Source organism: Excalfactoria chinensis, chromosome Z (genome assembly GCF_039878825.1).
Source record: "Excalfactoria chinensis isolate bCotChi1 chromosome Z, bCotChi1.hap2, whole genome shotgun sequence".
NCBI lineage: Eukaryota > Metazoa > Chordata > Aves > Galliformes > Phasianidae > Excalfactoria > Excalfactoria chinensis.
Genome location: NC_092857.1, coordinates 73,077,963 through 73,100,577, shown reverse-complemented (window position 1 = coordinate 73,100,577; position 22,615 = coordinate 73,077,963). Strand labels below are relative to the sequence as shown.

The 22,615-nt window shown below is 37.5% G+C and overlaps 1 protein-coding gene across 1 annotated transcript in view; it reads right to left on the bottom strand.

Moving 5' to 3' along the window:
* Positions 1 to 22,615, bottom strand: part of CEP120 (centrosomal protein 120) — a 36,822-nt gene that overhangs the window by 3,390 nt on the left and 10,817 nt on the right. The window contains exons 10-19 of the mRNA XM_072359179.1: positions 22,337 to 22,514; positions 20,698 to 20,847; positions 19,709 to 19,891; positions 17,116 to 17,212; positions 16,872 to 17,024; positions 16,119 to 16,208; positions 15,434 to 15,526; positions 11,371 to 11,532; positions 8,408 to 8,530; positions 6,873 to 6,971 (exon numbers count right to left, since the gene is read on the bottom strand). Of these exons, the coding sequence (XP_072215280.1) occupies positions 6,873 to 6,971; positions 8,408 to 8,530; positions 11,371 to 11,532; positions 15,434 to 15,526; positions 16,119 to 16,208; positions 16,872 to 17,024; positions 17,116 to 17,212; positions 19,709 to 19,891; positions 20,698 to 20,847; positions 22,337 to 22,514 (1,328 nt within the window). The remainder of the gene's footprint in view (positions 1 to 6,872; positions 6,972 to 8,407; positions 8,531 to 11,370; positions 11,533 to 15,433; positions 15,527 to 16,118; positions 16,209 to 16,871; positions 17,025 to 17,115; positions 17,213 to 19,708; positions 19,892 to 20,697; positions 20,848 to 22,336; positions 22,515 to 22,615) is intronic.

Sequence of the window (22,615 nt, the reverse complement as noted above, 5' to 3'; positions counted from 1 at the left end):
TAGGTAGTTTATTTGGTGCAAATCCAACTACCCTACCTGTCCTAAAAATCTGCTTGGTTCTGAGTTTGCTTTTTGCTTCAGTACCACGCATAGAGCTGAAAAACTAGGGTTGGAATCCCCTATCATTCTGTGATGTTGAATAGTGTCTTAACAATAAGTGTGCTCTATTCTCTGCTTGTTTTCCTCCCAGCCATTCTCAATATGACCTTGAGTACAAACTCAACACAGTCAATGACTGTCAAATGCAAAGTTCTACACTTATTACTGCAGCAAGAAACTATTTTCCTCTCACAGGTGCGAGCATATTCATTCTACAGCCAACCTAATACTTCCTGGAAGAATCTAATCCTTGTTGTCAACCAGATGGAATTCTGAATCTTGGTCATAGGCATCTTCAGAACACCTTGCTGACAACCATTAAATGATCAGAAAATCCACATTTTACAAGGAATCGATATAAGCAAAAGCTGTAACTGTTAACGAGAGCAGACAATGAAACACGGAAAACACACATACAAGATTACATGAACTCACAGGGTGAACGTAACCAAAGCATTTTATACTAAGCCCAGTATACCACTCAGGCATATTAAGTGCTGCTACTTCAGCACTTAGATGGGCCAAAATGACTAAATAGCAATTTGCTGAACAAATGCTAGTAATAAAGCCCACAAGAAGGAATCTTGCCAAGGAATTTCTACAGTTGATAGATGATAGAAATATATGTATTAAAAAAAAAAATGAAAAAAAACACACTTGGGTGAGATAAGACCCAAGTCCTTCCTTTCCCATCAAGACCTGGCCGCATAGCAGAGGAGCAGTCTCAGATTGAAGTAGGTCAGGTTTTATATCAGAAACATACAAATCCGCACAGAAAACAGTAAGACATCATTTTTGCCAACAGACGCCTATCCAAGAGTTGCAGAGAAACCCAAACACAAAGTTTTAAGACAAACTGGTCGTGCAGTCCATCGATTAAATTGATGCTGGCAACCAAAGAGCAACAACCACCCCCTGCCTCACCTCCCTCTTATTTATTAAACGGAGTGGAAAAAAGACAAGCATGCACAGATGTACACACAAGCCTTAGAAACACCCAGGACCCACCACTAGAATTCATTTCTACACAGGTTGTAGCTTCCAGACAGTAAAGCCAAGTTTCAAGTACACAGCGCAGTAGTGATCTCACTGGCAGTAACACCAGATGTTGCTCATGATGCACACTGAACTGGGTTCAGTAAAAAGACTATACAGCAGAAAGTTAACTCAATTAGAGAACGAAGGTAGCGTATTTGATTACCCTGATTGTCCGAAGCACAGAAATATGGAGACAGATCAATATTTACTTATTTGAAACCATCGCTGTTTTGTGTTGCTTTTGCTAGATCTGCCAAATTAAACTGTAGTCCTTTTCAAAGTGAAGCAAGTTAAAATACTTCCGGAAGTCAGCTATGGAGATTAATACTAAAGCAAAGCACAAAACAAAATCTAGAGCACATTAAACTGTTACTGTATTTAATATTCCAAATTCTATCTAACCTCAGAAGAACTATTACACTGTACAAAGCCACAGACTTCTACTCGCCTGTCCCTACAGGTACTGCATGAAGTAATTCAGCTTGCTGACCAGCTACTACTATTCCTGGTCAGGCATTAAGATTGAAGAGACTTAATATACCAGAAAACGCGCACTGCCGTATGCTACAGCATGCACATCCAAATCCTGCTTTTGAAATTCATTTGTCTCGCAGCTTAGTTTTCCTGCTGGCTTTATCTGAGAATGGTGAGGACCTTGAAGGCCGCCCAAAAGATTATGTATGAAAGCCATTCATAAGCAAAAGGCTTCATGTGGAGGAAGAAACCCATGCTGCCGCGGAAGATGAGACCATCTTAAAGGAAGCCAGAAATCCAGATCTTCAAACCCAACAGCTGTGACTATAGTGACTGGAGGTATTGTAACCCAGACCTTTGGTTTGTAGGGTGTTATCTCTCTGGCAAGAAAGTTCAATGACTCAGAGCTTTCTGCTGCAACAGCAGACTGACAGCAAAACGAAGAAAAAAATATGAAAAAAGTAAACACTTGAAGAAGTATATTCTCTGAATACTCAGGATAAAGTCCTGTGCTGAGCTTTGAGAGTACATTCTTTGCTTGGTACAGTATCCCTACATTTGGGGGGAAGTACGGGATTAATGCTGGTTCATTTCTGATGGATCCTTTATATAGTTTAAATCATGCGCTCCATACTACATAATAAATCTGAAATATATTTCCCAAAACAAGTTTCTGAGTCCTTCGAAAATCTACCGTATGTTGTAGGGAGCTACAAAGATTTGCTGCAGCCTGAGAGAAGGAAGAATTCCTTATTCGCAGCGCTGATGCTGGTGCTGCTTTTATGAGAGGTGCCCAGGTACTGCACCCACTTTTGCCATCACAGTTTAATAATCCATTGTGTTTTTTCTTAAAACAAAGAAGAAACTGAACTCTATTTCACATTAGCATTTAGAATTTAGCAGAATTTACTGTGCAATCTTCTAAGAAGACATTAAGTTAATGAAATAGTACTAATACAGTACCAACAAAAGTAACTGCAGTGTTTCCAGCCTTGTGTAATCTCTTCATTCAGTCCTGTGTTCATTTAATTAAATAACAAGAATGTGACTGAATGTACCAAATGTGTACCTTGATGCGCATAACCTAACATATAAACATACTTGAAGCTCTTAGACCAAAGTATTTATGTGGTAATTTATGCTACTTCCAGAAAAAACGTGCTCTTACAATGTATCCTAAACTAGGGAACGTTTCAGATTTATTTATTCCTAATCACTAATTGTACCAGTCAGGCTGTTTTAAGACTGGGTGAGAGCTGCTGGAATTCTGAATAACTTCCAATTTCTAGAAGACTGTGTCTTTAAATTTCAGATAAGGAACCATTACAGAATCATCATCCGCCAGACTAAAGACGGCTGCAGAGACAGAAGTTAAGATCTGCTAGAAACTCTGAATACTTGCAAACCTAATTCTTGCATCACAACCTGAGTATCAGCAGCCACGATACCACGGTAGGGCATCAGCAGATGGCCAGGAGGATCATCTGCAAACTACTTTTAATCTTTACCATCTGAAAAGTACTTCTGCAGTATGCTGTATTGGTGTAGGTACCTCCTCCTTCATTACCCTCCTAGCTGTCAGAGATACTATTACTCCTTTCACTTTTTACCTTTTTACTTCCCCCTACACCCCCCACAAGAGAGAAAACAAAAATTTACCAATACTACTTTTTTTCTTTTTTTAATTATCCTTTTTATATTCTGCCATCCTGCAGAACTCCCAAACATGAAGTCAAGCCAAACAATGCCTTGAAGCCACATACTATTAACCAGATCATTTGCTTCATTGTTTTACTGCTTTTCTTCATTGGTTTGCACGCTTAGTATGGTCCTTGAGAACCAGAGTATTGTTTTAGGGCTGGCACGGTGGGAACTTAAATCGTGTTGTGGAGAAACACTCGACATTAAATAAAAATTAGCCAGCATTAAGAAAACAAGAATTTCAATTACAATCAGGTTGTAAAAGAACCCCTCTGAGCCACCAGGTGCTTTGGTTAAGAGGCTCTTCAATCAAGGAAGCGCAATCTCTATTTTGCCATGGCTGCCTATAAATCCAAAAGGGAGATGTAAACATGCATACACTAGACTAAACAATGGCTAAATAGCGGCCACTATTCAATCTCCCACTCACACATACCATGCAAGTCTGTGGGAAAACTTACGATTGAAGCTAAAGAACTCAAATAAAGTTTTCTGAAAATAACCCAGAGCTGACAAGTCAGTAGGAGGGCCTGGATGGTTTCAAGGCACAGTTTTTAACCAGGAATCGGACCTCCAACTGTTTTCTACTTTTTTTTAAAAGCAAAGATTTATATCCCATCCTTTGCTACATTAGTCATAAATTAATCAAATTAAGTACTGAATGGATAAGCAGGAGACTGGAGACGATAGAGTGAATGTCAGCCAGCCAATAATATCGACACTGTTTTAACTAAATGCATCAGCATTGGTTTGAACAGATCTGTAGGTCACAAAAACAATAAAAGTCTTAATTGAAAAAACATTTCTCCCACAAGGCTGAATACGCATGCATGTGCTTTGGGGTTACCACAGAGACGCTTCTGCTAGCTTTGGTGTTTGTTTTAAAACAGTGGGGTTTTTTCCCCCACAGGTACAGAGTTTAGAATCTAAAAGCTCTGCAGTTTTGTGCAAATGGTTTAATTAATATCACAAACAGTGCTTGCACACATAAAACCAGGCACGTCTTGTTTGTGTAGGTTCCAACAAACACTGAAAAACAGGCCTGGAAACCTGTGGAAGCGATGGAAGTAACCTGTACAAACACAGACGTGTAGCTACCTTGGTGCGGTGTCCTGAGCTGAAAAGGAGCATGATAACTATTAGTGCAGAAGCAACAAAGAGGGAATAAAGAAGCTCGATTACATTCAGGTGAAACCTGTTTTCACTCAGCATTACAAACTGTGTTAAATTCAACTACCTTCTATATCCTGTTAGGCATAGGTTACGTACATGCACATGTGCTTTAAGGTTTGCTGTTGCTGCTGTTACCACTAGCACCATGTTTTCAACATTCAAAGCACTGCACACAGAGAAGTTCTGGGCACATTCTGTTGACAGTTCCATGCTTTTTTTAAACTTTTTTTTTTAAAGCTTATGTAGTGCATATCTCATTATCCAAAACGTAAGGACAGAAATGTGTGCTAACAACTGGTTCCCAAGTAAAAGGAAACTTTTTAATTAAGGAAACATTGACTTTTATGGTTGCAAATCAGAACAGCATTTTACTAAATGCTTAGCCTGTAGAATTATGCTTCTTTAATTCACAAATTGACTGTACTAGGTCACCTTTGAGTAATGGAAATCTCTATTTAAACATTTTTTTGGCAATAGGCACAAAGCATTAGATCTCATTTCCAAGACTTACCAGCTGGGTTTTGTCATTAACATTTATTAACAATCTAAGATATGGCTTTCAGCGTCTAATCCTCACTACACAAATGTTTTGTATAGTCCTCTAGAGAGCTTTGGTGTGACAAATTACTGGCACAGATTACAGCCCTGTGGCTATTCACCAGAGGCAATGCAAAATTAACATGGTACTAATCCAATTTAAACAAGAAATTGGTCAAACTATGCGCAATTGCACAAATCATCTGAACTAAGGCAGATCTAGAATTCCTGAAGCAACACTTTCCAAATTTATATTTAAAACACAGTAAATGGTTTTTGATCAGCTCTGCTTTAACTTTTACTTGGCTCTTTAAATACACTTAAATCCTTTATCAATAGACTAAGTATAAGTTGAAACATGGGAATATAAAAACACAAGAAAACACTTTTAGAGGGTTTGTTCTTTAGCACAGAAGTTTTAAGAAGAATGATGCACGGTACACGCCAACTTATTTTTTTGTTCAGATTTTAGGAAGGGGGTCAGCTGAAACCATCCACGTGTTACTAAATATGGATCATCGTGTCCACTGTGATGAAACTTGTAATAAAATCTTAATGATGATTATACACAGTCAGTGTTAATCTGGCAAGCAACAATCTTTCCCTTTATTCTGCAGGCATTTTTAAACATGGCTTTAAGAAAAAAACAGCCTAAACATTTCATGGCAATTCAAGAAATCTTAATCAGAAAGACGACATTTATTCTTCTTCTCTCATCTTGCCAAGAACAGCTATTTCAGAAACTGGAAAGGAAAATTCATGGTTCCTTTTATCAGTAGGCAAAAAAGGATCAATTTGAAGACAACAAATAAGCATGACTTTTTAATAGCAATTACACAGCACGTTTACTGTCTTCAAAGTAAAAGATAGATTACAACTGTAGCTATTAATTAGAAGAAAGAAGGTTTTTTTTTCCTGCTCTCCAGAAAACAAAAGTTCTGAGAAAAAGAATGAAGCAGGGACTATAATCCTTAAGAAGTCACATATTTCTTATGTGAGGAAACAAGTACGAAGAATGGTAGTAAAAGCCTTCTATCAAACCTGAGTTCTCTATGCTTTGGTCAGTAACAGAGAGCAGTGATGCATTAATTTCTCACAGCCAATGAACATGCTTGTCACTCTTACATATCTCAGCTTAGCTCATGTTTACTGTAATTCACGGAAAAGGCGATCACCAAAAGACAGAAGCATTTACATTCAGTGAGGATGAAGCTGTTACTGCTGCAAGTTTGAACTGAGTCTCTTTAAGTTGCATAAGTGTGACTGCATACATGTGTACAAGAGCACTGTCACAACAACAGGTGAAAAAAGCGTGCCGCCGTGGTTTCGGAGATTAGGATTTCCAATAGCAGGAGCAAAAGTTTCCACTCTCTGTTTCTTTTTTCTGTTCCCTGTGATTTTACATCACATTACAGCACTCAGCAAGCCTTAAACCACTGCTTCTATTTTTGGTTTCCATCTTTACTCTTTATTTCACTTAAAACTGGGAATAGTTAGGACCATTATTGACCAAGATAGCCAGGATGGTCAAAGCACTTTCTCTGGAAGTGCTGGCTGCACTCAATGGGAATGAAACAGAATGTTTCTTCTTTAAACCATGCCTGCTTTCAGCTAAACCAGCCTTCTTTGCTGACCTGAGTTACGCTCTTTCCCGAATGCAACATCAAACTTGTATGACTTTTACTATTCTTATTTTTCCAAATAGAAATGTTGCTCAGAGCTTGAATTTAAAAAGATGAACAAAACACTAAAATGAGGAAAGCTGCCAGTAATTAATAGCAACCATAAATAGCTTCCAACGCAGCACTAACTCCACTGTCTTGTATACTGAAAAAAAGCAACCTGCATACCTGTTTTAACCTTGCAAGTTCTTTCAAAGCCCTGGCCCACTGTTGTTTGTAGTGGAGCTTTGACTTGGTAGCCGACTCCAACTTTCTTTCAAGTTCAACCTAAAAGCAATTAAAATCATATCAGCCGAAGCAATAACAGCAGTAACAATCATTGAAAGCTGTATATATACAAAGGGTATGGTTTAAGAAAAGTGTTTATGTAGCGCAGCATACAACATCATCTAAAGCTGTTATATAATGTAACATAAATATTATGGCACATGAACATTTTCTTGTTTAAAACACAGCCTTATTTTTATTGGATAGCCATCTATACAAAAAGGAAAAGATTAGTTTTTAGCACTAAATCTACTGATGTAACCTTTTAAATTTAAGATTCTCAAATTAGTAACCTCCCCCCCCACCCCCACGCCCTCTTTTTTTTGTTGTTGAAGATTATGAACTTTAATTTAACAGGAATGCTGATGGACAAATCTTGCCTTTAAAAGGTGCATAATTTTTTTTTCTTTCTTTCCTGGAGCTGATGGAAGATGTGTTACATTCTTTGCTCTGAAGCAGATCTCTGTTCTGACCATATATATATATATATTTTAAAGCCTATGTATATGGTGGGTATCTCTGATCTTACTGTCTAAATCATAAATCTTAAAAACTTCTTAAACTTTAAGAAAAATAATTTGCTGCACTTTGCAAAAACTATTCCAGTGTTAAAAGGCATGAAATGAAAACAGATATAAAGAACAGAGCGTGGTTTCCTGAAAAATGAAGCATTTCCATCAAAAATCTGAGACAGTGATATTTTCTTCTAACTGGGGAAAAAAAAAAAAAAAGCTATTTAGCACTAAATTTATGAAGATTTTTTACAAAGCAAAAATGAGAAATCTCACAAAATATGTTAGCTAAAATTTTCTGTCTGTACAAGGAGACATTCTGAGTCATCTGCTAGCACTACTAGAAGCTGTTTGACCTTACAATAACATGCAGACTAGCTGTATAACCAAGAATCTTCTGTATGCTTTTTTCCAGAAGATTCTGTCAACAATTTGACTCAAAACTCTTAAAAATTCCTATCTGTGCACAGATTATCTTTTGCACTGAATATCTATCTACATGCAGAGGATATAAAGAAATCAGCTTGCAACAGAAAGGAGCACAACCTCTGTCCAGGAATATTAAAAAAAAAATCAACAGCACAGAGTGAAATAACAGCAAATTAACCCTCACAAGAGATTGTCCCCTTTCATTTAATTTTACGAGCAGAACACTCAGAGTCCCAAGTAGAAATGATGACAGTAGCAATTCATTTATGTAAGTTTGTTTTTCCTGACGTGGCCTCTAATATGACAGCTTCCTCTACAGAAGTAATGCCATTTTTAGTCTTATTCATCTATGAACATTGAGGAAACTGCTGGAAAAAAAAGTAAAAATAAACCAAAATAGATAAATCAAACAGGTTTGTGAGAGATTATTCTACATCTCCCTCATCACTGATTGGACCATTGTAATAGCTTTCAGAGACTGAGACAACAAGGTACCTTTTCTAGAGTGAGCAGATTTACTTCTGATTGTAGCTGGATTTCTGGCTTACTACTTTGCTGTTCCTTGTATTGCTGGAACTCCTTCTCCAAAATTTTGTACTTATTTTCTGCTTCGTAAAGCTACATTAAAACAGAAACAAAACAGATACTGAGAGTTACGCAGTCATGATTAATGATATACTGGCGACAACATGCACTAATGGTTTAATAAGAATAATTTTAAAGAGGATCTTTGCTCCATACTAGGAAGAAAAAAAAGTCCCTCCTCATACAAAAGAGGAAGATTTATAAACACTGCCGTTCACATTTTCTAAAAGAGACTCACAGAAGAAACACAGAAGACAAAGCTATTTAGATGTACACACAACTTATAAAGAAAGCCAACAATGGCATCTGCTACATGAAGTTATATTCCTGACCACATTTCAGGAGCATAACTTGTTTAGGAATGTCTGGATGAGGAAACGACCAATATCTCACGCAGCCAAATAATGATTTAAAAGGCTGGAGCAAACACTCCCGTGACGAATGACTTAGTACGGTGTACCTCTGCCCTCTCTGTGTACTTCCAGACTTTCATGAAGATAACATAAAAAGAGCTTTGATTTTCTTTTTCAAACGAGTATTTTGAAAAAATTAAGCCAATATGAGGTTATTTTACTTTGCTTCAAAAACTTATGCAAGTCAAAAGCTTAACAGCTATTTTTTCTGTTGTATGGATGTTATTAACAAAACAACTAATGAAAATGCTCTGTTGATAAAATAACGTTACAGAAGAATAAATGTTTCTCACCTAGAAAATGCTTCAGAAGATTCATTCTTGTTACAAAGCCAACATTTATTATTTCATTAACATATCGGTGCTGTAACTCTTTGGGGCTCCTGATTGAATTGCCTCAATATTTCTTTCAAAGTTATTTTTTTCACTGATGATTATTATAAATCATTATTTTTAATAGAATTTACGTGAGAAAGCAACGAGACACGTGTGTAGTTCACTGCAGTTATTTTTCCACTTACAACCATGATAACTAACTTTGACAATGAGATATTGTTTCTTATCAATACTTTTTAATAATTTTTAAACTATAGTTGTAAGGCTGTAATAAAGACGATAATCAATTTATACAGAACTTCAGCAATAAATTTAATCCTTGTTTAGCTCCAAAAGGGCATTTTTTGTTTTGTTTTTTTTTAAATAAAAGAAAATAGAATGTCTCTTATAAGACCTCAGGCTATTAAGAGAACTGCACGAAAAAATAATAAAAAAAATAAAAAAAATAAAAAAGCAAAGCCTTCATTTTCAGGAAATAAAAGTGATTCTTCAAAGCAGAAGTTTCAAAAATCATCTCATGTACATTCTAGGGCTCACCTCCAAACAAGTTAAACTCTACACTTCTTTAGATGTGAGAAGTATCTACAGATCTCCTTAAAGGTGAATCAAACTTATATGCTTTAGAGAACTGGCAATTTAATCCACAGTAGTACTTACTGAAAACAAATACCAGTAAAACATACTGAAAACCATATAAAAGGGGGCCCATGAGAACTGGGAGCAATAGGAACGTGGTGCTTGTGCACATTACAAAGGCAGTTATCCCACAGTGAGGCTCCAAAGTTACAAAAACAGGCAAAAAAACAACAACCCATCCATCCATAGAAACCAACCAACCAACAAACAAAACCAACCCAGTATTTTTTCTTTAGCAATATTTTTAAAAAAGCTTATCTTTATCATAAGCATTGCAAGTACTATTGCCTTGTCCTGAAGCACAAGAGAGACTCAAAACTGTGGGAGCCACACAGAAAAAGGCAGCCAGGATGATCAGCAGAAGGCATAGCCTTCATAGAATGGAATACAAAACACAGTAAGGTTCATGTCTGGAAGAGTATGAGACATGCCTATGAAATTATAGGAGTGGCACATAGCACGAGCACAAAAGTTTTACTCACTTATATTAAGCTACAAGCTTAAAAGGAACAAAAAATATTTTAAAATACACAAACTACAAAGTGAACTAAACTGGATGTTGCGCTGCTAAAACTTTTCTTCTTCTAAAAGGAATCAGATGAGCTCAAGAGGAATACACTCACTGATGGCAGGCAAATACAAAATGCAGCCTCTCACTCAGGATATATATAACTCCTGATGGCAATCTTGGTTGCAGCAAAACTTTATTTTCTACTCTTGTCCCAGTTATTTTCTTTGTATGAAAACCCACCCACTGCTGTAACAGGGTGCCAGGTTAACCAGACCTTTGTTCTGATGTAGTGTGTCTATTTTGAAAAGCAGTGAAAGACATTCAACTCTTATTAAGAGTTAATCTACCTAAGTTTCTAAACATGCTCCAAAACAGCAGTACTTTTACAGCTGCATGTAATTCTTTAACAGTCAGCAAAATGTAGTTGGGCTAGTCTTGTCGTTAGTGCAAAAGACAGCATACAGGACAACGGAGCGTGGTTTAGGTTCTTCTGATTTGAAGCACTATTTTCAAAACAGAAGATCAGAACATCAGGATTACTGCCTCCCGACCCCTACCCAGGGCTGATGAAAATAATCTTTTGCAACGAAAGCATAAAATGAATTGCAAAGTCAAGCTACCTAGACATTTTGATAGATGTTCATTGCTAAGAATTCATTAGAAGTTACTGAACTGTACACTGAAGTTCAGGTCACAGCCACACACAACATATGCTTGTAATCATAATTTGATCTTCAGCATTAAAAAAAAGTAAAATTATAACGACTGCATTGCAAAGTGGCCCTAACGTTAAGCAAGACTGACAGAGATGGATCTCTCCATGTAATTCACTGAACAACTGGAAATAAAATATGTATTAACAAGCTGCCAGAATATGCTTGTCTCAATATGATTCCTTCACTGAACATACTTAATCTAAGGTTTTATTGCTATTATCTCAAAGTAAATGATGGAAGCAGAACATACAAATGGAGGTACCTGCTGTTGTATACGAAGCTTGTCTTCTCCCAGCTGCTTGATTTTTGATCTTTCCAATTCAACCTGGTGGGCACATTCTTCTCTGGTTCGCCGCACAGAATCCTGTAACTCCTGCTTATTTTGTTCATGCTCTGCTTGCAATTCCTTCATTACTCTTTGAATCTTAAAAATGACACAGTTGCATTAATCCACAGGTGTGGGACCTTTCCTTTATTTGTCTATTAACAATGCTACTATTTATCCATGACAAAATATTATTTTCAAATTTTAAAATTAAACAGAAATTGTATTGTTACTGAGACATACAACATGTAGGTTGTTCCAAAAGTAACACCTCCTATTTATTTCCACAACAACGAGAGCAGATACAAGGACCAGAATAGCACCATTTGATAAAGCAAATTCTGAGCTACAAAACACTATTTTTCTACACAGCCACCACCATTAGCTGTGTTTTCACCAGCTATGAACAAGAGCCTGCGTACTGCACTTGTACAAATCTGTACTGGGGGAAGTGACTCACACTGCTGAAATGCACCACCCACTGCCTCACTGTGCTCACAGCCACTGCTTAGACTCCATCAGTGTTCGGCAAGCATAGATGAGTGTCACTGGGTGCCATTTTTTCCCCCACAGATTAATTCAATTCCACAGTTTTGCTTCATCCGCGCTCCCGTGTCAGACTCCATTTTGTCAGGCTGCCCCTCTGCTGACACCTGTCCCATGGCAGCAACTCGGGGTGAAACACTGGTGGGAAGGGTCAACCTCTCCTGCCATACTGTCTGCCTCTGTTGTCGTAGGCCAACATCACAAAGCAGGAGGCATTACTTTCAGAGCAGAACTTGCATATCCTCTTATTTCCTTCAGCATAACTAGTCATCTTCAAATTACTATACTTGCCCTACAAAAACAAAGCAGTGCTATCTGTGTCCCTGTTTACTACCTAAATTAAGTTGCAAACAGACAATTCCCCGCCAGCAATTTAAACACTCAAGATTTTCCTTCAATACAGAAATAGCAAAGGCAGCTACAGCCAAGACAATGTCTTCAGTTCGCCAAGATGCCACTCTTCAAAATGAGAGCACTGAAAGAAGATCTAGTTGAGATTAATAAGAGAACAATCTTTGACATGATCGAATTTCCTAAGAACATGTTTCTGCCCTGCATGACTGCTAGCTGAATACAGATCTCTCCCAATTGCTCATTTCTCAGACTCTAATTGCTCAGTGAACTCTACATAATTTTGTCTAGACTCCTTCAGAATCCACAGATTTTTATCACTCCTAAATCCTCCAATCGGAACCTCACTAAATTTAAAGCAAGTTTAGAGACAAAGGTGCATGAGAAAAAAAGTAATTATTTTTATTCAGACAGAAATACATGCAATCAATCACCAAATTTTGTACATGGAAGATAAAGTCAGGCACAATTTACAGCACAAACTGCATTCTGGGTGGTGTAAAGAGGTCCTGAGCACAGGCTCAAATAGCAAGTCCCTCTGCTTGGGACTTGACCTTCACTCACAAGCAAAGGATGGATAACTGTCACAGAATGGCTCAGGTTGGAGGGGACCCTAAAGGTCACTGAGCTCCAACTTATGTGCATTGGGCAGAGCTGCCACCCACCAGATCAGGCTGCCCATGGCCCACCCAACCTAGCATTGAATGCCTCCTGGGACAGGGCAACCAGTTTCCCTGGACAGCCTGTGTCAGTGCCTCACCACCCTCTGAATAAGTATTTGCCACTTAATGCGTAGTCTAATGTGTCTCCTTTAGTTTAAAGCCATCCTCTCTTGTCCTGTCACTATAAGTGAATGCAGACATATCTAGGATTGTCCCAACCTAAGTGCAACACCTTGCACTTGGCCTTTTTGAACCTCACTAGTTTTACAGAGGCCCACTTTGGATGGTATCCCTTCCTTCTGTTGTACTCACTACACCGATCAGCTTGGTATCATGAGCAAACTTGCTGAAGGTACACTCAGTCCCACCATCTATGTCCTTGATAAAGATGCTGACAAGCACTGGTCCCAAGACAGACCCCTGGGGGAAACGATTTGTCACCAGCCTCCACCTAGACATAGAGCCACTGACCACAACCCTCTGGCTATGGCCATCCAACCAACCCTCTGCCCTGCCAGTAGTCCATCCCTCAAATCCATATTTCTCCGATTTAAAAATAAAGATGTGGTGCAAGACCACAGAGTCATAAAATCCTTATAGCTGGAAAGACCACTAAGATCACCATATCGTCAACACAGTATCATTAAATCATGTCACTCAGTGCAACATCTACTCTTTCCTTTATAATCCACAGGGGTGGTGACTATACTATTTCCCTGGGCAGACTGTTTCAATACCTCACTACCCTTCCTGAGAAGTAATTTTTCCTTACATCCAACCTGAATCTCCCCTTACACAATCTGTGGCCATCAACACTCAACCTATCACTGTTACCTGGGAGAAGTCAACTCCTGCTTCATTACAAGCTCTTTTCAGGTTATTGTAGAAACTGATGTTTCCCCTGATCCTCCCTTTCTCCAGACTGAACGATCCAGTTCTGTCAGCAGCACCTCTTAAGATGTGTATTACAGACCAGATTTGTTACCCTTCTTTAGGAACTCTCCGGGGCCTCAATGTCTTTCTTGCAGTGAAGGGCACAAGACTGAAAACAGTATTTGAGATGTGGCCTCACCAACACTGAGTAGAGAGGAAAACCTTGCACAAGTTCAGGCAGATAACATCAGTTGTTCTTCCTTTATTCAGCAATGCCATCCCTCCATCATAGAAGGCTACTTGGTTGGTCAGGCACTATCTGCCCGTGGTGAAACCATGCAGGCTGTCTCAGATCAGCTCCTCATCTCCCACGATGAGGATCTCCCATCTCACAGCTTCCTTTCTCCCTTTCTTAAAAATGAGAGTGATGTTTCCAATCTTCCAGTCACTGGGAACTTCAACTGGCGGCCATCGTTTTTCAAATACGACGGAGAGGGGCTCAGCAATGACAGCAGCCAGTCCTTTAGAAGACTGGGATTCATGTTGTCTGGCCCCGTAGACTTGTATGCATTCAGCCTCTTGAGGCTGTCTTGGACTTGCTCTGTTTTTACATTAGGAAAGATTTTGCCTCTCTATCTCCTGCCTAGAGGTTCAGGGACACAACGGGTGTGGGAAGCCTAACTGGCTATGATGACTGAGGCAAAGAACTCATTGAGGATCACAGCATTATCCATGTCTGTTGAAGACAGCTTTCCCTTCTCATTTATCAGAGTGGGTACACTGTTCTTTGACTTTCTTGTTATTTTTCACGTCCCTTGCCAAGTCTATTTCCACCTGCGCCTTATAAAAAAAGTGACATGAGCTACAGGAGAAAAGAGGCTGCTGGATCATTAATTCAACCACTGCAAGCTAAAGCTACCTATGTTTGGGAACTGTTCTGAAGAAAGAAAAAAAGCTCACCCCTCACCCGCTTTCCACATTACTAGCTGAGGACTCATCTTGCTCCCTACATGTGGGATACTTAGTGAGATCCAGAAGCAGTCATAGCTACAAGTTTTCCCCGTTATCTTCTTTGATTCTGTCACTATTGAAAAATACAATGACAGAAATTCCATCAAATTCCTGGATGACAAAACACGGACCATGCAGTTCTTCCCAGCATTCCTTGTCACCTGGTTCACTGTTCATCTAGCAACTACTGTTTGAAATGAAGCATGCTTGTACACCTGTACAATGCTTAGTACAACAAAACACTAAACCTAATTGTGATATTGTAACACCATACAAACATCTCTACTAATTCTGTTAAGAAAACAGTATTTACAGTTCTATACTTGTTCAACAAACTCTTGAATGTAGCAAGTTCCAGTTCAATAAGCATGCACTGTTATAACAATTTCGTTCTAAACGATTAGTGCTCACCTGTATATCAGTATGAATTTAGCTCTTGCACACAGATCACAACTTTGTCCATAAGAAAGCTTTAAAAAACCACAGCAACCAAAGAGGAAACTTGTAAAAGCAACTCATGCGATAAAATCTGGATAAAGTGACAAGAGACTTTTTACCTCTGATTCAGCAGTCAAAAGCTGCCGTTCTCGTTTATCTAGGTCTCTCAGGGTTTTCTGAAGCTGTTCTTCCAGGGCAGTATATTCTGCTACCTGTATTAAATATATGTATATGTACAAACACGCACAAACAACGGAACATTTCTCTTGTAATAACCATTAAGTTTTAGATAGCTGAAAATCTCCAAATTTAAAACTTGTTAAAGTATCGATAATATCCGGTCTAGAAATTTACACAGAAAACAAATTTCCAGCTCTTAATGATGTTATGATAGAGCATCTTTATTTTATTAGAAAGAATCTGAGAGAAACACAGCTTAACAAATTCCAACTGTACTGTTGCCTTTTTTTTTTTCACTCTTACTTTTAAAAGAGCCAAGTGAGATTAAACGCCCTTCTCCACAGAAACCTACCTAACTAAAGGGATGCATAGGAAATATTCTGTCTAGGTAATACTACAAAAGGTGGGCAATGTAGAAGTTTTCCATTGGTATTAAACAAATATTCAATTACATCAAATTATTTTCGTGACATTGCTTTTCTGCACTAACTACATACTCAGTATTAAGCTGCAAGAATTTACCATGGATTCTTTGTTGTTTTTTGTAGTTACAAAGTGGTTTATCCTATTACTATAAAAATTATAATGAGGCTTTTCAGCAGGTATATGAAGTAGTTTCCTTACCTTTTTCTTCACTACTGCTTCTCTCTCTTCATCTCTTTTCTTCCATTCTTCTGCAAGTGCTTGCATACGGGCCATTTCCTTCTTTTTAAGCTTTTAAAAGCAAACAAACAGTCCCAGAATAGAAACCCAAATCAAAATTGTTGATAGCACAACTTAGAGAGGCAACTCACAGAATGAAGCCTTTAACACACCCGTTTGCTGTAACTAATGGTATGAATCTGACGGTGAAAGATATTTCTTACCCTTACAAATGAGGTGCAAACTCAGCCTAATTTTGGAAAAAATATCCCAAGCAAGACAAAGTGGATTCTCACCCTATTAACTTCCATGGGATTGCAACAACGCCTATCCACACTGTCAGAGGAAACGTTTATAGGATGAGCAGAATGGTTTCAAGTGTACAAAGACAGTGGTAGGACTTGACTGAGAATAAATAACTGTAAATACTTAACAGTAATGATTTGCATCTTGAATACCTCCTGCACTTCAGAAACCAGGAAGGGAAATCGATATTTTAATATTTCACCACACGGCAACTACTTCATCGTTACATAATAATCAACAATATTCTGCTTTTAAGGGTACGAAAAGATATTTTTGTACATCTCCAAAGCTTTAAAGAGTATGAGCACGATGCAGCTCTACAAACAATGGGAAATCATAAGAAAAAAAATACAGTTACTGTTCCTTCGACCAATTTTGCCAAAGCTTCTCAAGGTGGCTGCGTTACTTAGAAAGTAGAAGAATAAAAACCTGGTTTTCAAAGATGTCTTCTTGCATTTCCTTCCATAATTCTAATTCCAGTGCTGCTTTGTATTCAAGAGTTTCTCGGGGCTCTGGCTGTTTCTCTGAAGCACAATGATGCCGAGTTTGAGTGGCATGCCGCTGCTGGCCAGCACCTACACACTGACATAACAATGGGTATTTAATTGGGAAAAAAAACAACTCTGGAATGGGCTGTTTGGGGGAAAAAGGCCAAGATAAATGCAAAATTTACTTGAGAAGAATCTGACACCATAACTTCATGGATTTTCACAAGTCCGTAGTCCTCCAAAGTGATGGCATATGAAAGCTCTGCGATTCTGGTGTCTGACCTGAAAATTACATTAGAATATTATTTTAATTAAGACAGACTTAAAAAATACAGTAAGTGAACTCTATGACAACATGTCAAACTGTGAAGAGCTATTTGCTAATGAACTGAACATGTTAAGATACACGGCAAAGTTCTGTTACCCTTCCAAAAATTAACAATAACTTTCTAATTAACCACAGTATAACAAGACAGCTAACTTATCATTTGTGCTAAGGTATCCTTGGACTCCTACAAAGCATGCTTCTAGCAGCTCCAGCACAGACAACTAACAGCTTTACATCCACTTACAGACAGACCTTATTATGGTAAATAACTGACTTTAAACACAGTGAGAAAGTGTCCAGAAAACAAATATTTTAAGAAACTAATTTGAAGCAAGTTACAGCTTCTGTCCAAACAGAACAGTTTGCCCCTGGCTGTCTTAGCTCTAAACTCAGATGAAATGCAGTAAACAAAAGTAATTTTCTGCATAGAAAGATGCTAAGAGAAAGAATACACAGATAAACCATTTAACTGAATGCTATCATTCATCTAATGTGAAAACGCATCACAATATGGACCTGTAAATGGTCAGAAACAACATTACCATATCAGTTATAAACTGAATAATGATGCGAAGGCAGTGGAACAATCACTTAAAGCCTGGATGCTGTGATTCACAAGAGAAAGCCACGGGAATTTACTTAAGCTATTCCCTTGGGGGAAAAGCAGGGCTATTTGTACATTTCATAAATTAGCATAAATTACTGCATTGAGTTCCTATGGTTTTCTATCAGTAACTGACTACAAAACAACATTCAAGGTTAACGGACCTCAGAAACGTAATTAAGGTAGCTATGAATGTATGAGTCTAAAATGAACATTGCAACAACAGGAGAAAAAACCAGACAAGTATCAGAACAGCAAAACGCACAGCTGATGACATTTTGTGAACGCCATCTAGCGGTTAGATACTGTGCAAAAAGCAGGTTTTATATTAAACTTCTATCATTTGTGAAAGCATAACCTTCGTGTTCACTGAGATCAACTCTCCGCAGAATCAGGCCACACAACAAACAACTTAAATAGAGGCAGAGGTAATTCTGAGAGGACAGGAGATACAGGTCTCCTTATCAGTCCTCAGAATTTTCCTTCATAAAACATGTAGAATCTGTACAGTTAAAAGACTTAAGACTGACCAAGTAGAATTTTTACTTATTTTTAAAAGGCACAATCAGGTTTCATTATCAATAACACACGAAAGGACAAGGATCTAGACACCGACTACTGCAACAGTTCACAATTTCAACAAGGGTCTAAGACAGAACTCACTGTAAATTAACTTTCTCCACATATATGAAAAAGAATGTCAATCTGTCATGTAAACAAACATACACCTTCAGAAACATTAACTAAAACGACTGCTCCTTGTGATGCACTCAGGCAGAAAACAGTGCTACTATCAGTATAAGCCCTCTGTGGATGGTCCTGTTAACTTCCACCAAGGTCAGTTGTGCTGAAAACGTACTATGGACAAACAAGGTTTTCACAGTTCTTACACAACTTACTTATGAAGGTTCCTCAGTAATATTTTCTTGTTTTTTTTTATTTATTTAAATCTGTCTCTGAAGTTTATCCAAGGCCACTATTAAATGATATAAACCAAAGAAAATGACTCTAGTTGCACAATGTGCCTGCAGCAATTAGACTTTTTATCTCTTGGATGCCTCCTCCCACTCCAGTGATCTGCAAGAAGCCCATTCACCAAGTCAGTTAGTATCCCTCACTAGAATTATTTCCTCTGAAGATTGTTTCAGACACCCATTTTGAAGTACAGGCTCACAAACATGAGCTATTGAGAGCCATACTTCTGTACAAGGATGAGAGTAAGTAATAAAGGCCTGAATTTCTGTTCTCTGAAACCATAGACTGAATTTATACTTAATTTCAAGCATTATTTTCTTCCAACATTGGCAGTCCACTCTCAGTTCTGTTAATAGTCATGATTCTGTTTTAATTTCATATTTCTCTATTTCATTTTTTGATTTATTATTCTCTAGAGCTCCTTGTATGAAAATGACCGAGTTGATATATCAACAGTTTAAGTACCTGTGCACTGAGAAAAATATGTAGGAGTTTCCAAGGGCTGGGCAAAACAGTCATAGAAGACCTATACGAATCCTACCTAAATGTCTGATTTCTAAGGCTCAGTATATCAACATTTCTTATTTCCTACTTCAATCATAAAAAAACCTAAGAGCACTGCAAGTAATTGCTGAAAGATTAAAAAAAAAATATTACATATCTTAAGCATATTTTCTACTATAGGGTCACTGGTGGAGTTCTGTGAACAAAACATAGCTTTTACAAAAAAGCCTCAATTTCTTCCATTTAAAGAAAGGTTTTAAAACTAGAAGGCAAAATGGCAAACAGGAAAGCTGACCACTGTTGACAGAAATACTAAAGAAATAATTCTTCAATGACTGCTACAAATAAAGTAATCTTTTGTTATTACCCTTGTGCTGCTGCGACGTTGACTGTCTCATTGTAAGTCTGCCGCCAGCACTGCTCACCATTACCACCCAAGAACCGTGTTTTTTCTGAAGTCAAAACATTTGAAAGCTGAAGTCTTGCAATCCCTAGAAGCAAGTCTTTGGCTGTTTTATCCTTGTGCCACAATTCAACCAGCAGAGGTAGTCTGAAACAAGAAAATGATCTTTGTGTCAGTAATCAACACACAAGAGGAGAAAGACCTCATGTAACTTGTCACAAGAGTCAATGATAAAGGCTTACTGCCTTTCACTCAGAGGAATGACATTCATGGGACTGGTGTATTTTCCATCGCTTACTCATCAGTACTCCAATTATAATGAAGAGCTGTACCGCAAAGAAAATGACTAATTTTAACTTTGATAATATTAGACCCAGCTCATCTTCATTTATAATTACCTCTACATACTTTAGCCACTGTCACTCACAAAATAGACATTCTGTGCCTTCTCTTTCAAAATACCACTATTTTCACTATTGTTTCATTCCACATCTTAATCCCTGTCAAAAAAGGACAGAACTGCTTCTGGAAAAAACATGCTATAGCCCACAATGGAGCTTGAGCTCAGTCCCCCAGGTTCCAATATTTTCAAAGATATCAGAGGTCATCCTATATTAAAACAAAAGTATCTATGTATATCAAATGAAATAAAAATGCTTCATTAGAAGTGTTATTAACCTTTAATTTAAAAACTTAATGCAGCAGCATGCAACAATTCCGGCCTGCAGAAGTATTCAAGAGACAAAAAACCAAGAATTTGAGAGTCTCTGTCTTTAAATGTAATAAAAGAAATTGAAAGAGCAATGTATTAAATATACACTGATACTAGCATTTTTATTCTTTACTAAGTTCTCAAACTGAAGACAGTAAAGTATTAGAAACTGATGCTATTTGCAATGAAAAATATAAAACACATTCAATACAATTATGACAGAAAGAATGAAAGTTACCACCTCAAAAACGTGTCTTGAAGCTGATGAGGTGTAGTTGCAAAGTGAAATACACAGTAGGACTGGGGAAGAAAAACTTCCATGTTCTTTCTGATTTCTATAGGAGGGCTCGTCATAATAGGTGCTGCACTGCCAAAAAAGGGGTAGGAGTACCTAATAAAAACAACAGCAACAGCAATCAGGTAACAGTTTAATAGATGTTATTTTATTTTTTTTTTTAAATCTTCGAAAAGAAAAATAAACATTAGTAAAAACAGCACAAATACATGCAATAGCAGAACCGAACTCAGAAATACTGAGGAGTTCTCATTTACTTCAGTACCAATGCAGCTTCCTTTGTATTTGCTGTTATTTTGACAAAAAGCTTTCATAATTCATATGGACATTCAGAAACATGAATTAATCTTTTGCTACAGTAAAGTTCTATTTCTCTGCACACTTTATAAAATAACTGAAGAATTAAGTACTATACAATATGTAATCGTTTATAACTAAAACAAGTTTAACCACGATAACTGATAAGGTACAAATACACTTAGTGTCAGAACCACTTGAAAATTTAACTCACTTTTGATGCTTTATGTTTATAGTGCCCACAGTTCAATCTACTAAAAGGAAAGATATCTTCTGACTGTGCACTAAAAGTACCATGCCAGGTGTGACAGCCAAGAGGCCAAGAACTTACTGAACTCTGATTTGCTTGAACTGAAAATGCCAATTTATTTAATATTAAAAAGCTGTAAATTAACATTAAGGTTTCATATTCCAATATCTATGAACTTCTGAACATTAACTTAAAGAAAATCCTAAAAGAAAACATGCTGATTAAAAGAAAAAAGAAAAAAAGAGCACTGGAAAAGTAAAAAATAAAAATCCTAAGCTAAAGAACAACAAACTGAATACCAAGAAAAGGGCTTTTAATTGGAACTTCATCATTGAGTTCTTATATCTCTTATTCTCAACTTCTCCCTGTGCCAACTTGTGCCCCTTGAAGGTTACACTCCAGAAGCACTCCCATACTTTTCCTTCATATTAACAACAGTAACAAACTGATCTTTACACAGATGTTCCAAACTAGCACTGAGGCTTCGTATTTTTGCTCGAAGCACAACATTCAGTTAACCAACAGTCTGTCTTTTCTTCCAGTTTGAGGAACAAATGTAACAAAAATAGCTGCATCTTCCTGCTAAAATTTGCTCCCTCTACGAAAAGGCCATGAAAATCCCCTAATGTTGCTTCACAAAATGATAAAACATTTACTACATGAGTTCTCTGCTTTAAGAAAAGAGCATATGTGTTTTAGATTCAGTATCACACACAACCCTGACTAAAACACAACCTGTTCCTGGTAGAGACATTAAATGCCACAGGGGTTAACCCTTCTATCACTTGGACATGTAGTCAGAAGGAGAGGAAGGAGAACTACTGATATTCAGGTGAGCAATTTAATAAGAATTCCAGTGCAGATAAAGTGTTATATACTGTCTTTAATGCTCTCAGAAGTTTAGTGATAGACTAGTTGAACATCCCAAAACATTCAGCTGAATGAAAGTAAAATTCATCAGGCAGAATATTGGTAGCAATTATTCAGAGTAATAATCACTCTATTACCAAGAACAAGATAAACCAAAACAAATCATACCTTAAAATGCAGTTTACTGGAAAACCAACTTCCAGACCACGTACACTTCGTAAGTCTATTGAAAAGCAAAAATGGTGAGAGGCTGCTGGAATGAGAATTTTCTGTCCTGATACCGTCTCAGAACAACCAGATGCACTCACAGAGTTGGGCTGAGGTGCAGCCACTGGGGCATCATCCGCTGAAATCACAAGAGAACAGACACACTGTTAATAATTTGTTCTGCCCCGAACAATGAACACACTGAATATATGGCTCATTTCTTATACAAGGGCCAACAGG